A 16,503-nucleotide genomic window follows, 5' to 3' on the forward strand; every position below is an offset into this window, starting at 1 on the left:
CCAGATAGAAGGTGCATTACTTCACAGACATAGATAACCCTTTCTCAGGTCTTGGTCCCCATTTCCCTCACCCCACCCCACCCCCGTCTCGTTTCCCCCTCCCCCCTTACCTATTCTATTTCAAATAACCAAATGAGCATATATACAAGATATCAGATAACGTGGTAAAACACTGTCACATTATGAGATAACCAAGGGACAGCAAAAGAGATGAGACATAGCATAGTCCATCAAGGACAACCATCACTCATTAGATGGCTTTTGTTTCTATCTCCTGGAGGTCCTTTCATTTAGCATCATGCTATACAGCCTTATGGATCTTCTAGCTTTTGTTCTAGTGTCAATCTCTGCTAGGAGAGCCCAAGGTTTCTGCTGATTATGACAAAGGAGGGAACCCATTGAGCCTATGTTCCTCTGAGTCTGGCTTAGTTCACTTACTATGATTTTTTCCAAGTCTTTCCATTTCCTCACAAATGGGGCGATGTCGTTCTTTCTGACAGCAGCATACCATTCCGGTGTGTAGAAACACCACACCTTGTCGATCCACTCCTCGACTGAGGGGCATCTAGGTTGGTCCTGAACCTTTCCCAGTGGACACAGCCCCTGCTCTCTGCTCTCCATCAGTGCCCCAGCGTCATCCAAGCACGCCAGGCACCTCCCAGGACTTCCAATAGAATCACCACGTGCACACCGCGACCTTGCCTGTGTCACCCAGAGCCACACAGGGCACTTGGCATGACAGGGCAGGGCAGCGCAGGGCATGCGCTGACGAGGATGGCTGCCCGGGACCCGATGAGTGGTCCAGCAGCTTCAGGACATGTCCACTTCATGTCCACCCACCTCCAAAGTCAGCCTGTGATGTATGTTACTCCTGAAAATTAGAAGCCTCCTTCCAAACCTCTATTTTTCCCCTCAAGACCATTTCCTTCTATCCACAGTGCCTGCCATCTGCTCTTCTACAATGCTCTGCCACCACCTCCCAGGACCTTCAGTTCCATCTGCCCCGTGCACACTTCTGCCTCCCCTATGCCACCCGCAGCCACAGCATGTGTTTGCATCTCCATAGCACCACCGCTGACACCTACCTCTTCACTCTTGCTCTACCAACATCCCTCATCTCCCACCATGCACTACTTGATTCAAGGCTCACCACTTGGTTGATGTCTGCTCCTTTGGCGTTACTTAAATACTTTCAGAGACATACACTCTCTCCTGCAGGTTTCGTCTCAAATAGGGATGAGTTTCTACTGTTCAATGCGCCAGACTTACCTAGCAATAGCCTGCCTCTCTACACACCTTGCAGCTTCTGGACACTCAGCAGTACTTCTCATATCCCCCATTATTCTACCTATTTTTCTCTACCACTTTTTTTTTCCTGTGGTCATTGGGCTTGATCTCAGCCTGGGCTGTCCCTGAGCTCTTCAGCTCAAGGCTACCTCCTTACTCTTGAGCCAAACCCCACTTCCCATTTTCTAGAGATTAATTGGAGATAAGAGTCTTAGGTCCCTTTTTGTGCCTGGTCTGGCTTTGAACTTTGATCCTCAGATCTCAGCCTTCTGAGTAGCTAGGATTACAGGTGTGAGCCTTCTACCACTTTCTATATTGCTGGCTCTGTGCTCTGTGTTTTTGTCTCCATTTTTGTCTGTGACCTCTAAGCCTTGTTATTGCTCCTCCACTAGGCCACTTCCAAAAAGTTCCTTTCTTCCACTTCCCCTGCTCCATTGGAGGCCCATTTTTCGCAGCTAGCAAGCACCACAAGTCCTTCTCCTGTAGTGCTCAAGCTCTAGCACCAGTCCTCCTTCCACAGTCTCTCTCTCCCTTCTCATTCATTAAGCACTCGAGCTCTTGCTCTCTCTGGCTTTGCCTCCTCCTCGTTCCTTCAAATCACGTCAGGTTAGTGTAACCCAGGAGCTACCCAGTACACCTAGGAAAGTGTTGATATGGGAGTATCACATAGATTTTAGAAAAGAAGAGAAAAGGAAATGTACACTTTTTGAGAATATTGCCCAAAATACTTTTCTCTTTTCTCCCTTGATTTCTGATGCTTTCTTCAGGGAAAGCTCCTTTGACCAAGAAGGCAGCCTGTAATCCAGCACACATCCAATGTATTTATCTATCTCTACAATATCCTTGAATTGATTTTTTAGGGAGGAAGCATACTTGGCTTTAAATTTAGGGTTTCAGGCATACCATGCATAGAGGCATACTAGGAAACTATTTTTGTAGCCCTTGAATGATTCTTTTTTTTAAATTAAGGTTATATCTATTCATTTTAAATTTAATTCTATTGTTAATGTGATTTACATTGGGATTACATCCAAGTTGTATAGTTCATTTCCAACTGAACCCAAGGATTTTTAGCTGGAGGTATTACAGTACAACATTTCTCTTTTGTGGTCTAGTAGCTAAGTTTTGTGCTTTCATCACTGTGATCTTGGCTTGTTTTCTGGTCAGGCAATTGTGTGTGTGGGGTGGGGTGGGAGGTATGTGTGTGTGCATGTGAGAGAGAGAGAGAGAGAGAGAGAGAGAGAGAGAGAGAGAGAGAGAGAGAGAGAGAGAGAGACAGACAGACAGACAGAGACAGAGACAGAGACAGAGAGAGAAAGAGAGAGAGAGAGAGAGAGAGAGAGAGAGAGAGAGTCCTAAGACTTGAACATTGGGCCTGGAAACTGTCTCTCACCTTTTTACCATTTATTTTTTTCAATCTCAGGTTAGTGCTTTATCACTTGAGCCAGGCCTCCAATTCCAGCTTTTTGGTAGTGAGATAAGAGTCCCCAGGACTCCGCAGCCTTTTATTTCTACTACAGATATTTTGAATTTATCAGTCAATTATTTGAGATGGATTGATGCTATCCTAAACTTGAAGATTAGGCCCCAAATAACTTAAGTTTAGCAACCTGAAACATCTTATACACAGCATGATTACTTCCCACTAATGAGTTTTGCAGGATAAAAACACTATCTTCCATTGGATATGGGAAATAAGCCTGTAGCCTAAGTTGTGAATTTTGGGCATTTTGAGAGTGTGAGTACATTATCTTCCTGAGAATAGAGTCAACATACAGAGGAAGAAAGCCCAAGAGAACATGTCTAATCTAAACAAAGATTTTCCTCAAGCCTGCATCTACCTAGCACATGGAGGAAGTATTTTTCCTTTGTTGTTTAGCCCGTTTATATAAGTTTTCTACGCAATCTGAAAATTTCTCTGCTTATCAATTTAGCATGCACTACCTCAGAAATGGCTGGAGTGTTTCCTCATTTGACACAGCCCCAAAACACAGTCAGCTGCCTCCCTGGATAGTCTCATAGGATCTTTCCCAGCTCATTCACATACCCTCTGTGTTTAGTCACCCCACTTTCTGCTGTAGACTCTTGCTTCCTTTCTCTTCTAGGGCTTGTTCATCCCCGGTAAGTCAAATAGCAAAAGGAAACGCACTGAAAGCAGTTAATAATAGAAGGCAATGGAAATGAGAAAGTGAGAGTAAATTAGGGGATCAATATGATTTAAATTTTTCACGTGCATATGTGAAATATTATGTGAAACCCTGTTAACAATTAGCAATACGCTAAAAATTGAACTCCAGTAATGTGAAAGGTCTTGGGTGAGTGTACTGTGTGTGTGTGTGTGTGTGTGTGTGTGTGTGTGGCTAACAGACCATGAGGGAGTGTGACTATGTGTGAAAATGAATTACCAAACCTGTTGAGGTTTGGGAATGGAGGGAAGAGGACAGGGAAGTCAGAGAGAGGTGAGCCAAATAAAAAAAACATGGAGCGCAGATAGGAACATGGCGAAACAAAACCCCCTGTACGACTAATAATGGATGCTAAGATCACAGGGATTTCAATACTTCCATTCTCGTATTATAAAAAATATGAGGAGGTGTAAAAATGACTTCTAAATTAGATGCAGGACAAACCTAAGGTGTGTGTTTATTGTTTCCAGTAGGATCTGGAGTCCCTCGGGTCCAGGTTCATCACTTAGGCGGTGGAGGGGCTGCATTTTTCTCCAGTCCCGGGGCAGAACACACGCGCTAAGGGCCTGACCAGAGCAGTGCACACCCCCGCGCCCGCAGGATCGGGAAATTTCCCCAAGGAACATTTGGGGGAGTCTGGTCACCCTGCTCCACCGCCTCAGGGATTCTGGGTGGGCCCTCCGAGGGCAAGACATTTCTGAAAGGGCATTCCCTGGTTCTCCGTGCCTGGTGTCTGCCGGACTGTCTCCGGCTTGCCCAGGGCTTCCCCACGCCGGGTGAGGCGGTGTCCCACGAAGCTTGTTGAGACTTGTTTGAGAATCACGGAAAGGGAATGGGGGAAGCGAGGGAGAGGTGCCTCTGATTAAGGTACATGTGATGTAGATCCGGACAAGTCAAAACAAAATCCCTTGTACAACTATTGATGCTGACATGAAGTGGGAAAATACAACAGGGTTTTCGCTGTAAGCTGTAAAACACAAGATTCTTTTTACTAAGTGGCGATGGGAGGTTACCTTTCAAGGGTTGTTCCTGGAAGGGTAGCAACCAGCTCGTTTCCGTAGTGTAGTGGTTATCACGTTCGCCTCACACGCGAAAGGTCCCCGGTTCGAAACCGGGCGGAAACAACTTACTCTGTTTTTTTTCTTTCCCCAGCTCCATGGCATCTCATAAAATAAATGTGCTTGGGCTGGAATCCTGGGGCGAAGAGTTTCAGTATGTGTACTGTTTTATGTACATAGGAAGAGTCCTTTGGGTATTACAACTTGGTAATTTTCCTTAGGCCATCTTCTTTTGGTCTCACAGTATGTGTCTAGAATCCTGTAAAATTTGTCATGTTTTAGATAGATCTTAAGAGAGCTTCAATGGATAAAGGTTAATATGTAGTATTTAACATATGCTGTTTCTTCATTGTGCATGTGATTAAAAAAATTAGCACAGGCTGGGAATGTGGATTAGCATTATAGTGCTTTCTTAGCATGCATAAAGCTCTGGATGTGATTCCTCAGTACCACATACACAGAAAAAGCTGGAAGCGGTGCTGTGGCTCAAGTAGTAGAGTGCTAGTGTTGAGCAAAAAAGAAACTCAGGGACAGTGCCAGGCCCTGAGCTCAAACCCCAGGATTGGTTAAAAAAAAATAAAGTATCTAGCACAATGGTTTTATTATGGTTCCCCCCTGTTGCATACCCTGGTGCTTTTATTTCTAGCCACTGGAATGGTGCTCACCCATTTTGCTTGCTTTCCTCTTAGATGCTAGGTGATCTCCTACTCCTTTCTCTAACCAAATGCGATGTATCTTTTCTTTTTAAAAAATTAAAGACAGGTTTATTTAGTTTCTACTATCAGGGAAGACACAAAACAGTTTTTAACAGAGAAGACTTTATGTAGACAAAATCTAGATTTTATTGAAACAGAAGTGAATGTAAAGCAATAGTATACCCTCAAAGAAAACTGAAGTCAGTGCCACATGGTCAGACCTATCATTTTAGCTACTCAGAAGTCTGAGATCTGAGGATCACATTTCAAAACCAGTCAAGACAGACAAATCTTTGACACTGCAATGTCCATTTAGCCAGTAAAAAGCCTAAAATGGATGTTGCAGTTCAAGTGATAGACTAGCTGTGAGTGAAAACAAACTAAAACTGAGAACAGTGTGGTGGAGATTGGGGCAGAAGCTGCCAAGAGTCAGAGCCCTGGAGTTCAAGCCTTAGTACCAACACACACACACACACACACACACACACACACACACACACACAGCAGTCGAGTGTAGCAAACTCTGGGATCTCAGGTATTTCTATAGATATAATTTAATGATTATGCTGAGTATGGACATGATTATGGAATTTTCCAAGAAATGGGAGGACATATGACCACAACTATAAGGAAATGTGAATGAAGCCTCTGGAGTTATGAAAAGTGTCTTTTAGGATTATGTCTGGGTGTGTGGGCTTGCGTGTGCCTGATGGTGTATGGGGGTTAACAGACTGTGGCCTGGGCAGTTGGTGAATCACCCTCTGGGCACTGACCCTGCACACCGGTCAACTTCACTGGGCTAACTTTAGGTTACAAAATCGTCAAGTTCAATTAGATCCAAACAGTACAATGGCGATGACTCAATATTTGAGTACCCAAGGTTATGGACATGGTCTTGGCGATATAAACATAACTATGATGGGCTATATACTCTATATATGATGGGCTATATACTCTAATCTATGATGGACTATATACTCTATAGACAATGTTTTTTTACATAGTCTAATTTGTATCTATGACATGCAAACCCTCAGCTTAATTTTAATTATGTTCTAAAACCCAAGTGCCAGTGATTGTATATAGAGATTCACTTCTTTTTTTTTGGTGTTTATATTTTTCTTTTTATTGTAATTAATAAAAGGGTTACATGATATTTGCCAGATAGAAGGTGCATTAATTCACATACATTGATACCCTTTCACATGTCTTGGTACCCATTACCCTCCCCCCACCCCCCGAGATTCACTTCTTGAATACTTATTTGTTAAACATGACATTTGAAATATGATGTAAAAATCAATGTTAATAAATTATTTAATTAAAACAAAACAAACCCTCAAGTTCAGCAGAGGATTGAGGCCTGAGACCAGGCAGATTCAGGGTTTTTTCCGGTAGCCAATGGCTGGCCTGTGGATGGCCCCGCCCCGCCCTAACCCCGCCATAGCCCCGCCCCCTGTCCGCGGATGGTCCCGCCCTATTACGCCCAGGCCAAGCCCCGTTTCTTGCTCGCGTGCGGCCCCGCCCCTTTCTCCGTTAACCCTGGGTCCCCAGAGGGAGGTCTACAGCTTCCGGGTAAGTGCGGCCGGAAGACCGGATCGGGCTGATCTCATTTCCCGGCAGCAGAGCAGGACGGGACAGTAGGGAGCGTACGTGGTCGGTCACCGTGGGAGACAGGCGGGGCCGAGCGCGGGCGCGGTGAGGGAGCCGGGAACGGGCGGGTCCGCTGGCTTAGCGGTCAGGCTCCACCCCCACCGGGGCGAGGAAGCCCGCCGGCTGTTCCCCAAAGGAGAGCTGCGGCCCGCCGGCGAACACGTCGTGCCTCAGGTCTGCCAGCTGGTCCCGGCCATTCAGGGGTCCGCACCCCAACCTAATCCTCCCGTCCCAGTGGTCAACGCGGGAAATTCTGAGCTCCACAGATATGCTATTCTCTTTAAGCAGCTTTCAATCTTCAGTTTGCTCATAGGCACTTTCTAATCATATCTATTTATACATTTTACATTCATTCCGCATCAGTCTAAGTAATGTAGTCGAGTGAATATATTTTAGTGATCTGGTAAACCATCCATTACTAAAATGTTATAGATGAAGAAATGGCTAGGATCAAGTGCGATGAGATCAAGTGTTTCAGATTGTACTACCCCCCTCCCTTTTTCCCCCTAGTTCTAGGACTTGAATTCAGGGCCTGAGCACTGTCCTTGGGCTTTCACAAGGCTGGGACTCTATCATTGGAAAGAGCCACAGCACCACCTCCGGCATTTTTGTGTGTGTGATACCAAGGAAGCGAACCCGGGTCTAAGCAAGCACTCTACCACTAGGCCACGCTCCCTGTCCCCGGATTTTTTGTTATTGTTGGTCGTGGGGCTCGAACTCAGGGCCTGGACTCTGTCCCTGAATTGATTAACCAAAAAGCCAGAGGTGGAGCTGCGGCCAAATAGGAGATGGCTTACCTTGTGCAAAATAACTTAATAGAGCCCAGGTCTTGAGTTCAAAAGCCTGAGGGTTGGCACTCGGGCATGCACACACACACACACACACACACACACACACACACACACACACACACACACACACACTCACACATTCACAGAGGATTCTTACCAAGAATATTCTTGAAATCTTTAACGCATTTCCTGCATGGCTAGGAGAAAATATTTTTCTTCATTTCTTGCCCTTTTAGACTTATTATTCTAAAACTCTTTGATAAAACTTAAAATACTTTGGGTATGTGGGGGCTAAAGGAAGATGTAATAGTAGTCTCCATTAGAGGGAGCTGTAGGCTCAGGAACAAAAATTAGCTCAGCTATACAAAATCTGTGTGTGCCCATGTATCTTTATGTACTTGCATACTTTGCTCAGAATTGTGTTTTCATTTCTTTTTTGTCAGGTGTGGGGCTTGAACACTGGGCCTGGGGCACTGGTTCTTGAGCTCTTCAGCTCAAGGCTACCTTCCTACCCCTGGAGCCACAGTGGCACTTCCAGTTTTCTGGTGATTAATTGGACTTTTAGTGCCCAGGCTGGCTTTGAACCTCCATCCTTAGATCCTCAGATCTCAGTCTCCTGAGTGGCTAGGGTTTCAGGCATGAGCCACCGTGCTTGGCTGTGTTTTTATTTCTTATGAAAGGCCATAGGACACAGGGCCTAGGAATAGTTTAAAACTTGACTAGTAACTTGGTTGGATATAATCCTCTTAGCTAAAGGGAAAGAAGTAAAAGCCAGATCTCCAAGCTAACACCTATACCAGGGAAGTAGCATGGAATTATGTGGAGGCTACTAGCTGTGCTATAGCTTGGAAGCTGATAATATTGCTAGTGACAGTGATTCACAAGGTCAGCCTGTCTCCTGGATCATACCTGAAATAGATACTCAAGTCTTTAACAATTTGTTAACTCATTTTACTAGTTTTAAAATCCTATCATGCGCCAGGAGTTTTTCCTAGTGGTAGAGTGCTTGCCTAGCATACACAAAAACCTGGGTTTGATTCCTCGGTACCACATACATAGAAAAAAGCTAGAAGTGGTGCTGAGGCTCAAGTGGTAGAGCTCTAGCCTTGAGAAAGCCCAAGGACAGTGCTCAGGCCCTGAGCTCAAGCCCAGGACTGGCAAAAAAAAAAAATCTATCATGCAAAGAAAAATGTATTAAAAGTTGAAGTTGCTGACTTTGTGGCTATTATGAACTAGTAAATGGTAGTTTATCTACCCATAGGTAAGCCAGATACTGGAGCCTGTAATTCTAGGTCTTCAAAAGGCTACCTTGGGCAGAGTGCTGAATGTCTTCATGACATAACCAAATGTGGGTTTAAATTTTTTTTGTTATCACAGAGGTGATATACAGTAGGGTTACAGTTACACAAACCAGGTGAAGAATACATTTCTTTTTTGTTTTTTGTTTTTTGCCAGTCCTGGGCTTGAGCTCAGGGCCTGAGCACTGTCCTTGGTCTTTCTCAAGGCTAGAGCTCTACCACTTGAGCCTCAGCACCACTTCCGGCTTTTTTCTATGTATGTGGTACCAAGGAATCGAACCTGGGTCTTCGTGCATGCTAGGCAGGCACTCTATCACTAGGCCAAACTCCCGGCTTTCAAATGTATTTTTTGAGGTGTGCAAATGGTTGTAGAAGTGTTGAAGACGGGCCGGGAGTTTGGCCTAATGGTAGAATGTTTGGGGAGTTTGGCCTAGTGGTAGAGTGCTTGCCTAGCATGCACCAAGACCCAAGATCCAGGTTCGATTCCTCCGTACTACATATATAGTAAAAAAAAAAAAAAAAAAAAGCCAGAAATGATGCTGAGGCTCAAGTGGTAGAGCTCTAGCCTTGAGAAAATCCAAGGACAGTGCTCAGGTCCTGAGTTCAAGCCCAGGACTGGCAAAAGAAAAAGTGTTGGAAGACATAGTACAGAGTCTGAAAGCAAAATAAAAAATATGAAGTTTAAAAAAAAATTTTTACATGCCATAACCCCACCTCTTCTATGACTCCAGAGAGAAATGAGAATCACAAGCCAAAGTACCTGAGTCCTCATCTAACCTCACATTATGCAATGGATAACTGGCAGGTGCTAAGTTATCTCTAGATAACGATTGTTCTAAAAGTGTGAGGTGTGTTTGGTTGAGATGAGAACTTCCAGGGAAAGAGAAAGGGACTAGAGGGAGATCGGTGGTACATTCTTGTTAATATGAGCTGCTCTGGAGATAGAGGCAGGAAGATGGTAAATTTAGGGCTAACTCTAACAAAGGTAGCAAAACTCTGCTAAAGACAAGAAGTACAGACAAAAGGACTGAGGACATGACTCAAGAGGTGAAGCGTTTTGCCTACTATGCTGCAGACCCTGTATGGCCAGGAAAGAAAAGAACAATTATCCTTTACAGTGCTTTTCTTATCTCAGTTTTATCTTTAAATTTATTATTATTAATGGCTGTGTGTGTGTGTGTGTGTGTGTGTGTGTGTGACAGCATCTTGCTGTGAAGCACATCTTCGCCTGGAATTCTCAGTCTTTGTGCTTCATTCTCCCTGGTCCTAAGCTCATAGGCCCCTGCTGCTGCACCCATTTTTAGTTATCTATTTCATTGTACTATTTATTTCCTAGTTTTCCCCTTCATCTTGACTCCTTTATAGAAAATTACAAAACACACTTTCTCTCCATTAACAAACATAACAGGGGTATTATAATCACTTTTTTCCCCATCTGGCAGTACTGGGTTTGAATTTGGCACTCTACCACTAGGGTGCTTGCCTGGGACTGTGTTCTGGCATCAACACCTTACTTTCCAGGCTCAATTTCCCTGTACTAGTTCCTGATTTCACCTAATCTCAGCCAACACTAGGCACCTGTGTTTTTAAATTCCGTGATTTTTTAGAGTAATGGAAAAGACAGGAATAATTTTATTTATTTATGTATTTTTTGGTTGTGGGGCTTGACCTCTGGGCCTGGATGCTGTCCCTGAGCTCTTCAGCTCAAGGCTTCCACGCTACCCTTTGAGCCACAGAGCCACTTCTGGTTTTCTAGTGGTTAATTGGAGGTAAGAGTCCCACATACTTTAGTCCCCAAGCTGGCTTTGAACTTCAATTCTCAGATCTCAGCCTCCTGAGTAGCTAAGATTATGGGTGTGAGCCACATACCCGGCTTAAGACAGGAATTATTTAAGGACCACGGACCAAATATATTTTTCCTTGAGAGCAAATTTGAGTCATTTACTTTTTAGACACTATTCCATTGTTATTCTACCAGAGAAAGCTAGGCCTGAGTCCTATTAACAGCATCTTACCAGTTTTGACTACCTTTGACATTATCTAGATACTTTTATCTCACTCTGTAACAAACAAGTTATTTCAAAACACAAATGAGTCAACAGACATTTAGTGAAGGGAAGCCAGTTCCTTTGTGCTATGTAATGTGTTGTAATGTGTGTGTTTTAATTTTCTTTTTTCTTTTTGCCAGTCCTGGGACTTGAATTCATGGTCTGAGCACTGTCCTTGAACTTTTTTGCTCAAGCCCGGCACTCTACCACTTGAGCCACTTCCTGCTTTTCCTGTTTATGTGTACTGAGAAATTGAATCCAGGGCATCATGCATGCTAGGAAAGCACTCTGCCACCAAGTCACATTCCCAGCCCTGTTTTAATTTTTAATTAGGACTCAAATCCCAGGTTCTGGCTCTACAGCCTATGTTCATAATCGCACACTGCCAAAGGAACCCAACTTTTGGTGTTTCATAGTTTGTTACAATGGTTAAAGTTGCTGGTCAAGGACAACCTAAAGGTTTTTAAGCAAGGCTAAATTATGCTGTGGGAATGCGGGGAGGGTGGGGGGAGAGAGAGAAAGAGAGAGAGAGGGGGAGGGAGGGAGGGAGGGAGGGAGAGAGCTAATTTTCTTACATTTACTCAGTCCATCATATCTCTAAAATGAACATTAACCTGTTTCAAAAGGGAGAAAGCATGAGAGCAGTGTGAGCCAAGAAGTGATAGGTGGAGATCCCTTGCTGAAAAAGAGGCGGTCCAAAGGGGCTGCCTTCTGCGGTTACCAGGCAACCAGTGTAAACAGCCGTCATGGCCAGTAACTACAGTGCTAACCAGGTATGTTCTTTCTCCACTTCTTCAACATTTAATTCTGAATTCCAGATTCTATCTCTGGACTGATCCTATAGGATTCTAATCTTTGAACAGACCCTGAGAATGGGTTGCGATTATGTTTTACCTCAAGATTGGGAGGGGCTAGGAGGAACCTTTAGGATGTAAACCAGAAGTCAGTCAGTTAATATTTCAGGTTTTGTGGCCAGATATAAAAATCAAAAGATATTTTGTAGATATCTACATAAGATGAAAGCTTTCCAGTAAGTATTTTTTGCCATACTAATTTGGAAGTATTATTATTATTAGTTTATTGGTTTAGAACTCAGCCAAAAAAAAAAAATCAAAGTGTTCTTCACTTTGTTCTTTTTTCCCACCCCCCAGTCCTGGCTTGAACTCAGGGCTTGGGTACTGTCCTTGAGCTTTCTCAAGAGTAGACCTCTGTCACTTGAGCTATAGCACCATTTCTGCCTTTTTCTATGTATGTGGTACTGAGGAATCAGACCCAGGTCTTGGTGCATGCCAAGCAAGCACTCTACCACTAGGCCAAACTCCTGTCCCTTGAAATTATTTCAAGAAGAGAAAGTGGGGTAAGGGAGAGTGATAGAGGGGGGTAAGTATGATTAGGATACATTGTATACATGCATAGAAATGTCACAATGAAATTTCCTCTTCTATGCTTTAAAATACACTAATTAAAAAAATAAAAAGCTAGGGGCTGGGAGTTTGGCCTACTGGTAGAGTGCCTGCCTAGCAAGCACCAAGACCCAGGTTCCATTCCTTGATACCACATACATAGAAAAAGCCAGAAGTAGTGCTGTGGCTCAAGTGGTAGAGCTCTAACCTTGAGAAAACCCAAAGACAGTGCTCAGGCCCTGAGTTCAAGCCCCAGGACTGGCAAAAAAAAAAAAACAACAGTAAAAAGCTAACAGCAATAAAGTTAGTAGGGTTTCATTTTGTTGTTGTTTTGTTTGAGGCAGGGACTCCTCTATCTAATTGGTTGGATTAGAATACTGATGTAGTCCAGGCTGCCTTCAAACTCTAGGTCTTCTGACCTCAGCCTACTGAGTGCTGGAATTAGAGATCTGCCCCTGCCTTTTTGTCATATATATATATATATATATATATATATATATATAAACATTTTTTTTTGGAACTGATACTGAGCCTCTCTCCTTTGACCTTTTTGCTCATGGCTGGTACTCTACCACTTTTTTTTTTTTTAATTTTTTTATTGTAATTAGTAAAAGGGTTACATGATATTTGCCAGATAGAAGGTGCATTAATTCACATACATTGATACCCTTTCACATGTCTTGGGTACTCTACCACCTTAAACCAGTTCCTGTGTTCTTTTTTCTTTCTTCCCCCCTCTTTCCCTCTCTCTCTCCCTCGCCCTCTCCACCCCCCCTCTACTGGATTACAGGCGTGAGCCACTGTGCCTGGCTTGAATTTTTTTTTTTTTTAATTTGCCAGTCCTGGTGCTTGAACTCAGAGCCTGGACACTGTCCTTCAGCTTTCTTTTTTTTAATATATTTTTTATTGTAATTAATAGAAGGGTTACATGGTATTTGCCAGATAAATGGTGCCTTAATTACCACACATTGATACCCTTTCACATGTAGTGGTCCCCATTTCCCTTCCCCCTTCCCCCACCCCTCATCTTGTTTCCCCCTCCCCCCCTTCCCTATCCAATTTCAGATAACCAAATACAATTATATCTGATATATCAGGTAACAAAGTGAGATAGTGTAACAATATGAGATAACCAAGGGACAGTAGAAGTGATGAGAGATAACATAGTGCCTTAAGAACAACAATGATTAATTATATGGCTTATGTTTACATCAACCTTCAGCTTTCTTAAGGCTAGCATTGTACCACTTAAGCCATAGCACCATTTCCAGCTTTTTTGTGTCTCTGGTACTGAGGAATTGAACTCAGGGCTTCGTGCATGCTAGGCAAGCACTCTATCACTAGGCCACACTCCCAGCGTCTGTATCCTCATTTTTAATTTGAACATACATGATTGTTCAAACCTTTGTTTTACAAATCTTGAGAACTATGTACCTACTATCATTTCCTGGGTTTGAGGCCTTTGACCCAAGCAAGGATTCTCATCTTTATCCCTACAGTATGAAAAACCCTACACAGCCACTTATCTGCAGAACTGGTCTCCTGCCAACCCAACGAAAAAGGTATTTCGTGTTCATTTCTTCTACAAGGCCAGTTTATGGTACTTTATCTCATGCATTAATTCCCATAGCCAACCCCCTTTTGGCCTTGTCTAAATTTCAATACTTCACCTTCCCCATGACCTTAATCCCAAGACCATCAGATACTTTTTTCCCCTTCCTCTTTTTTACCTCAATAACTTATTTCTCCTGCCTTCACCACAGAGGATTTCTCCCCAGGAAGGCTATACTCAGATTATTGCCGATGACCAGGGTCATCTGTTACCTTCAGTGCCCCGTTCTAAGGTGAGAAAGCCATCTGGATTCTAACAAGAAGTTAAAGAACTGAGGCATGTAGCACTTGGGAGATCGCAGCCACTATGTAGAAAATTAAAGTTCAATCTAACTTTGTTGTCAACCAACTTCCAATCAGTTTTTCCAACAGAAGAGTTTGGTTTAACACACAAATCCTTAAACTGATGAGTGATTTGTATAAGCAAATGTTTGCAGATGATACTTATGCACAGGTCTCTTGTCACACTTACCTAAGGATGCATATTGAATTGGCAAAGGAGTGATTGCAAAACATGAGATTGTTTTCAGCCTTGTTTCATGTTGAAGTAACTGGGATTTTTTGGGGGTGGGATGAGAGAGGTATGTGTTTTGATTGTGATGCTGAAAATCAAACTCCAGAGCAGCCTTGTGCAAGTATACTACTATTCATCTACAACCCCTGATTGGCCTTATTTCATTATCAAGCACTCCCAAAGGTAAAGAATAGAAATAAGCTGGGTACTGCAGGTTGCTCATGCCTATAAATCCTAGCTACTTGGGAGGCCTGAAATCTGAGAATCACTGTTTAAAGCAAAGAGACTCTTCTCCAATTAACCAACAAAAAGCCAGATGTAGATGTTTGACTCAAGTGGTAGAATGTTGGCTGTGGGCAGAAAAATAGCTAAGGGACAGTGCTTAAGCCCTGAGCATTCTAGCCCTAGTACCAGCACAAAAAGAAGTGTGTGTGTGTGGGTGGGGGGAGGAGATGGAAACAGGAAAAAAACAAAAAAGGTTTTGCAACAGGAAAGCTTCTGGCAGGGAGAAGTCTTGTTGAGGAATCCCTTTTCCTTTTAGGCAAGTCCTTGGGGTTCTTACATGGGCACCTGGCAAATGCCTCTGAAGATACCTCCTGCTCGGGTGAACTTGACTGGCAGAACAGCTGCTGGTGCTGCCTCCCTTACCAAATGGATACAGAAAAATCCGGATCTACTTAAGGCTTCTAATGGCCTTCGTCCTGAAATTGTAGGCAAGGTATCCATTCATTCCATCTAACCTCAAACTATTGTATTTTCAAAAATTGTGTAGTTATGCCACTCATACCCCAGCAGGGGGAACGGCTAACCATGTCTTTTCCTGCTCTATCTTTAATCATTTTAATCATGTTCTGAGTCCTGAAACAATGTATTAATCTAGTCTCAAGGGGAGGTTTAACTATTCTTGCATGAAATATGTTTACAGTATGAGAAGGGAGTTAGAACTTTAAGCTAAAGTGGGAACAGCCTGGGCTTAATCAGAAACATGATTGTCTCTTTCACTCCAACTTTGACCAGCTCCATGATCCAGACAATCAGAAGAAACCCACGGAGTCTGTCACAAAGACTGTACAGCAAGCACCAAGTCCAACTGTAATTCCAAGATCCCCTGCTATTGAACACAATTCCCCAGATAATTCCCAAAGCCCACACCCTTCTGCAGGTCACACTCCAGGTCCCCAAAGCCCTAACAATTCCCCTAAGAGTGTAACTGGAAGTGCATGTGTGTGCTAGAATGCTGAGCATGTCTTTCATCTAACCACAACCCAGAAATGCAAGCCTACAACTTCAGAAGCCCAAGAGGCCACAGTGAGAAAAAAAAGTCTTTGAGAATGAGTGAAACAAGACTTCACAGTCAGAAATGTGGAACAGAAAAGTTATGGGGTAGGAATTAAGACAAATTTGACCAATAAACATTGTTGAATCTTTTGCTGATCTGGATTTTCTCTTCCTGCTACAGCTCTCTTGTAACTCATAGGAATGGAGATGTCATAATGGAATACCCCTTTACAACTAATACACACTAATAAAAATGGGATGCAACTCATTTTTGTAATGCTTGAGTCAGCTCCACCTCCGGAAATGACCAAGGAAAACATGGTCTGAATTGAAGGAAAAGGGCAGAATCTCAAAGAACCAATCATTTACTGTTTGTCAGACAATGTGCAGCTAATAATTTAAAAAACAAAAGTAGGAATTGAGTATATGCATATGCATGTTTGGAGAAAGAAAAGGTATGGAAAGATAAAGATCTAAAGTTACACAAAAATATATACCATATGAAAACAAGATGTGGAAGTGATTAAAAGACATAAACAAGTTGAAATTTAGAACAGAAATGAATTCATGCTCTTCTTCTCTCTTCTTCCTTCAGTAAATGGCATAGGAAGAAGCAACCCCCAAAGCCAGAAAGTTCCCTATCCATTCCCTAGGTTCCTACAGCTATTTCTCATTGGCCCC

The 16,503-nt window shown here is 43.1% G+C and overlaps 1 protein-coding gene and 1 non-coding gene across 4 annotated transcripts; both read left to right on the forward strand.

Annotated features, from left to right (window-relative positions):
• Positions 1 to 4,524: 4,524 nt before the first annotated feature.
• Positions 4,525 to 4,597, forward strand: Trnav-cac (transfer RNA valine (anticodon CAC)). The gene has a single exon. It is a non-coding gene; the product is annotated as a tRNA-Val (tRNA).
• A 2,115-nt stretch (positions 4,598 to 6,712) lies between these two features.
• Positions 6,713 to 15,972, forward strand: Cfap126 (cilia and flagella associated protein 126). Of its 3 annotated transcripts, none has more exons than XM_090340611.1 (6): positions 6,713 to 6,801; positions 11,643 to 11,789; positions 13,919 to 13,981; positions 14,183 to 14,263; positions 15,086 to 15,262; positions 15,562 to 15,972. In XM_090340611.1, exons 2-6 carry the CDS (start codon positions 11,763 to 11,765, stop codon positions 15,775 to 15,777), a joined length of 564 nt encoding a protein of 187 aa, XP_090196737.1. In that variant the 5' UTR covers positions 6,713 to 6,801; positions 11,643 to 11,762; the 3' UTR covers positions 15,778 to 15,972. The 3 variants fall into 3 exon arrangements, with proteins under 3 accessions (XP_090196737.1, XP_090196738.1, XP_090196739.1); XM_090340612.1 differs by lacking the exon at positions 6,713 to 6,801 and adding an exon at positions 6,829 to 6,924; XM_090340613.1 differs by lacking the exon at positions 6,713 to 6,801 and adding an exon at positions 6,856 to 6,875.
• The last annotated feature ends 531 nt before the right edge of the window (positions 15,973 to 16,503 follow it).

Source organism: Megascapheus bottae, chromosome 10 (assembly GCF_031878675.1).
Source record: "Megascapheus bottae isolate mThoBot1 chromosome 10, mThoBot2.hap1, whole genome shotgun sequence".
Classification (NCBI taxonomy): domain Eukaryota; kingdom Metazoa; phylum Chordata; class Mammalia; order Rodentia; family Geomyidae; genus Megascapheus; species Megascapheus bottae.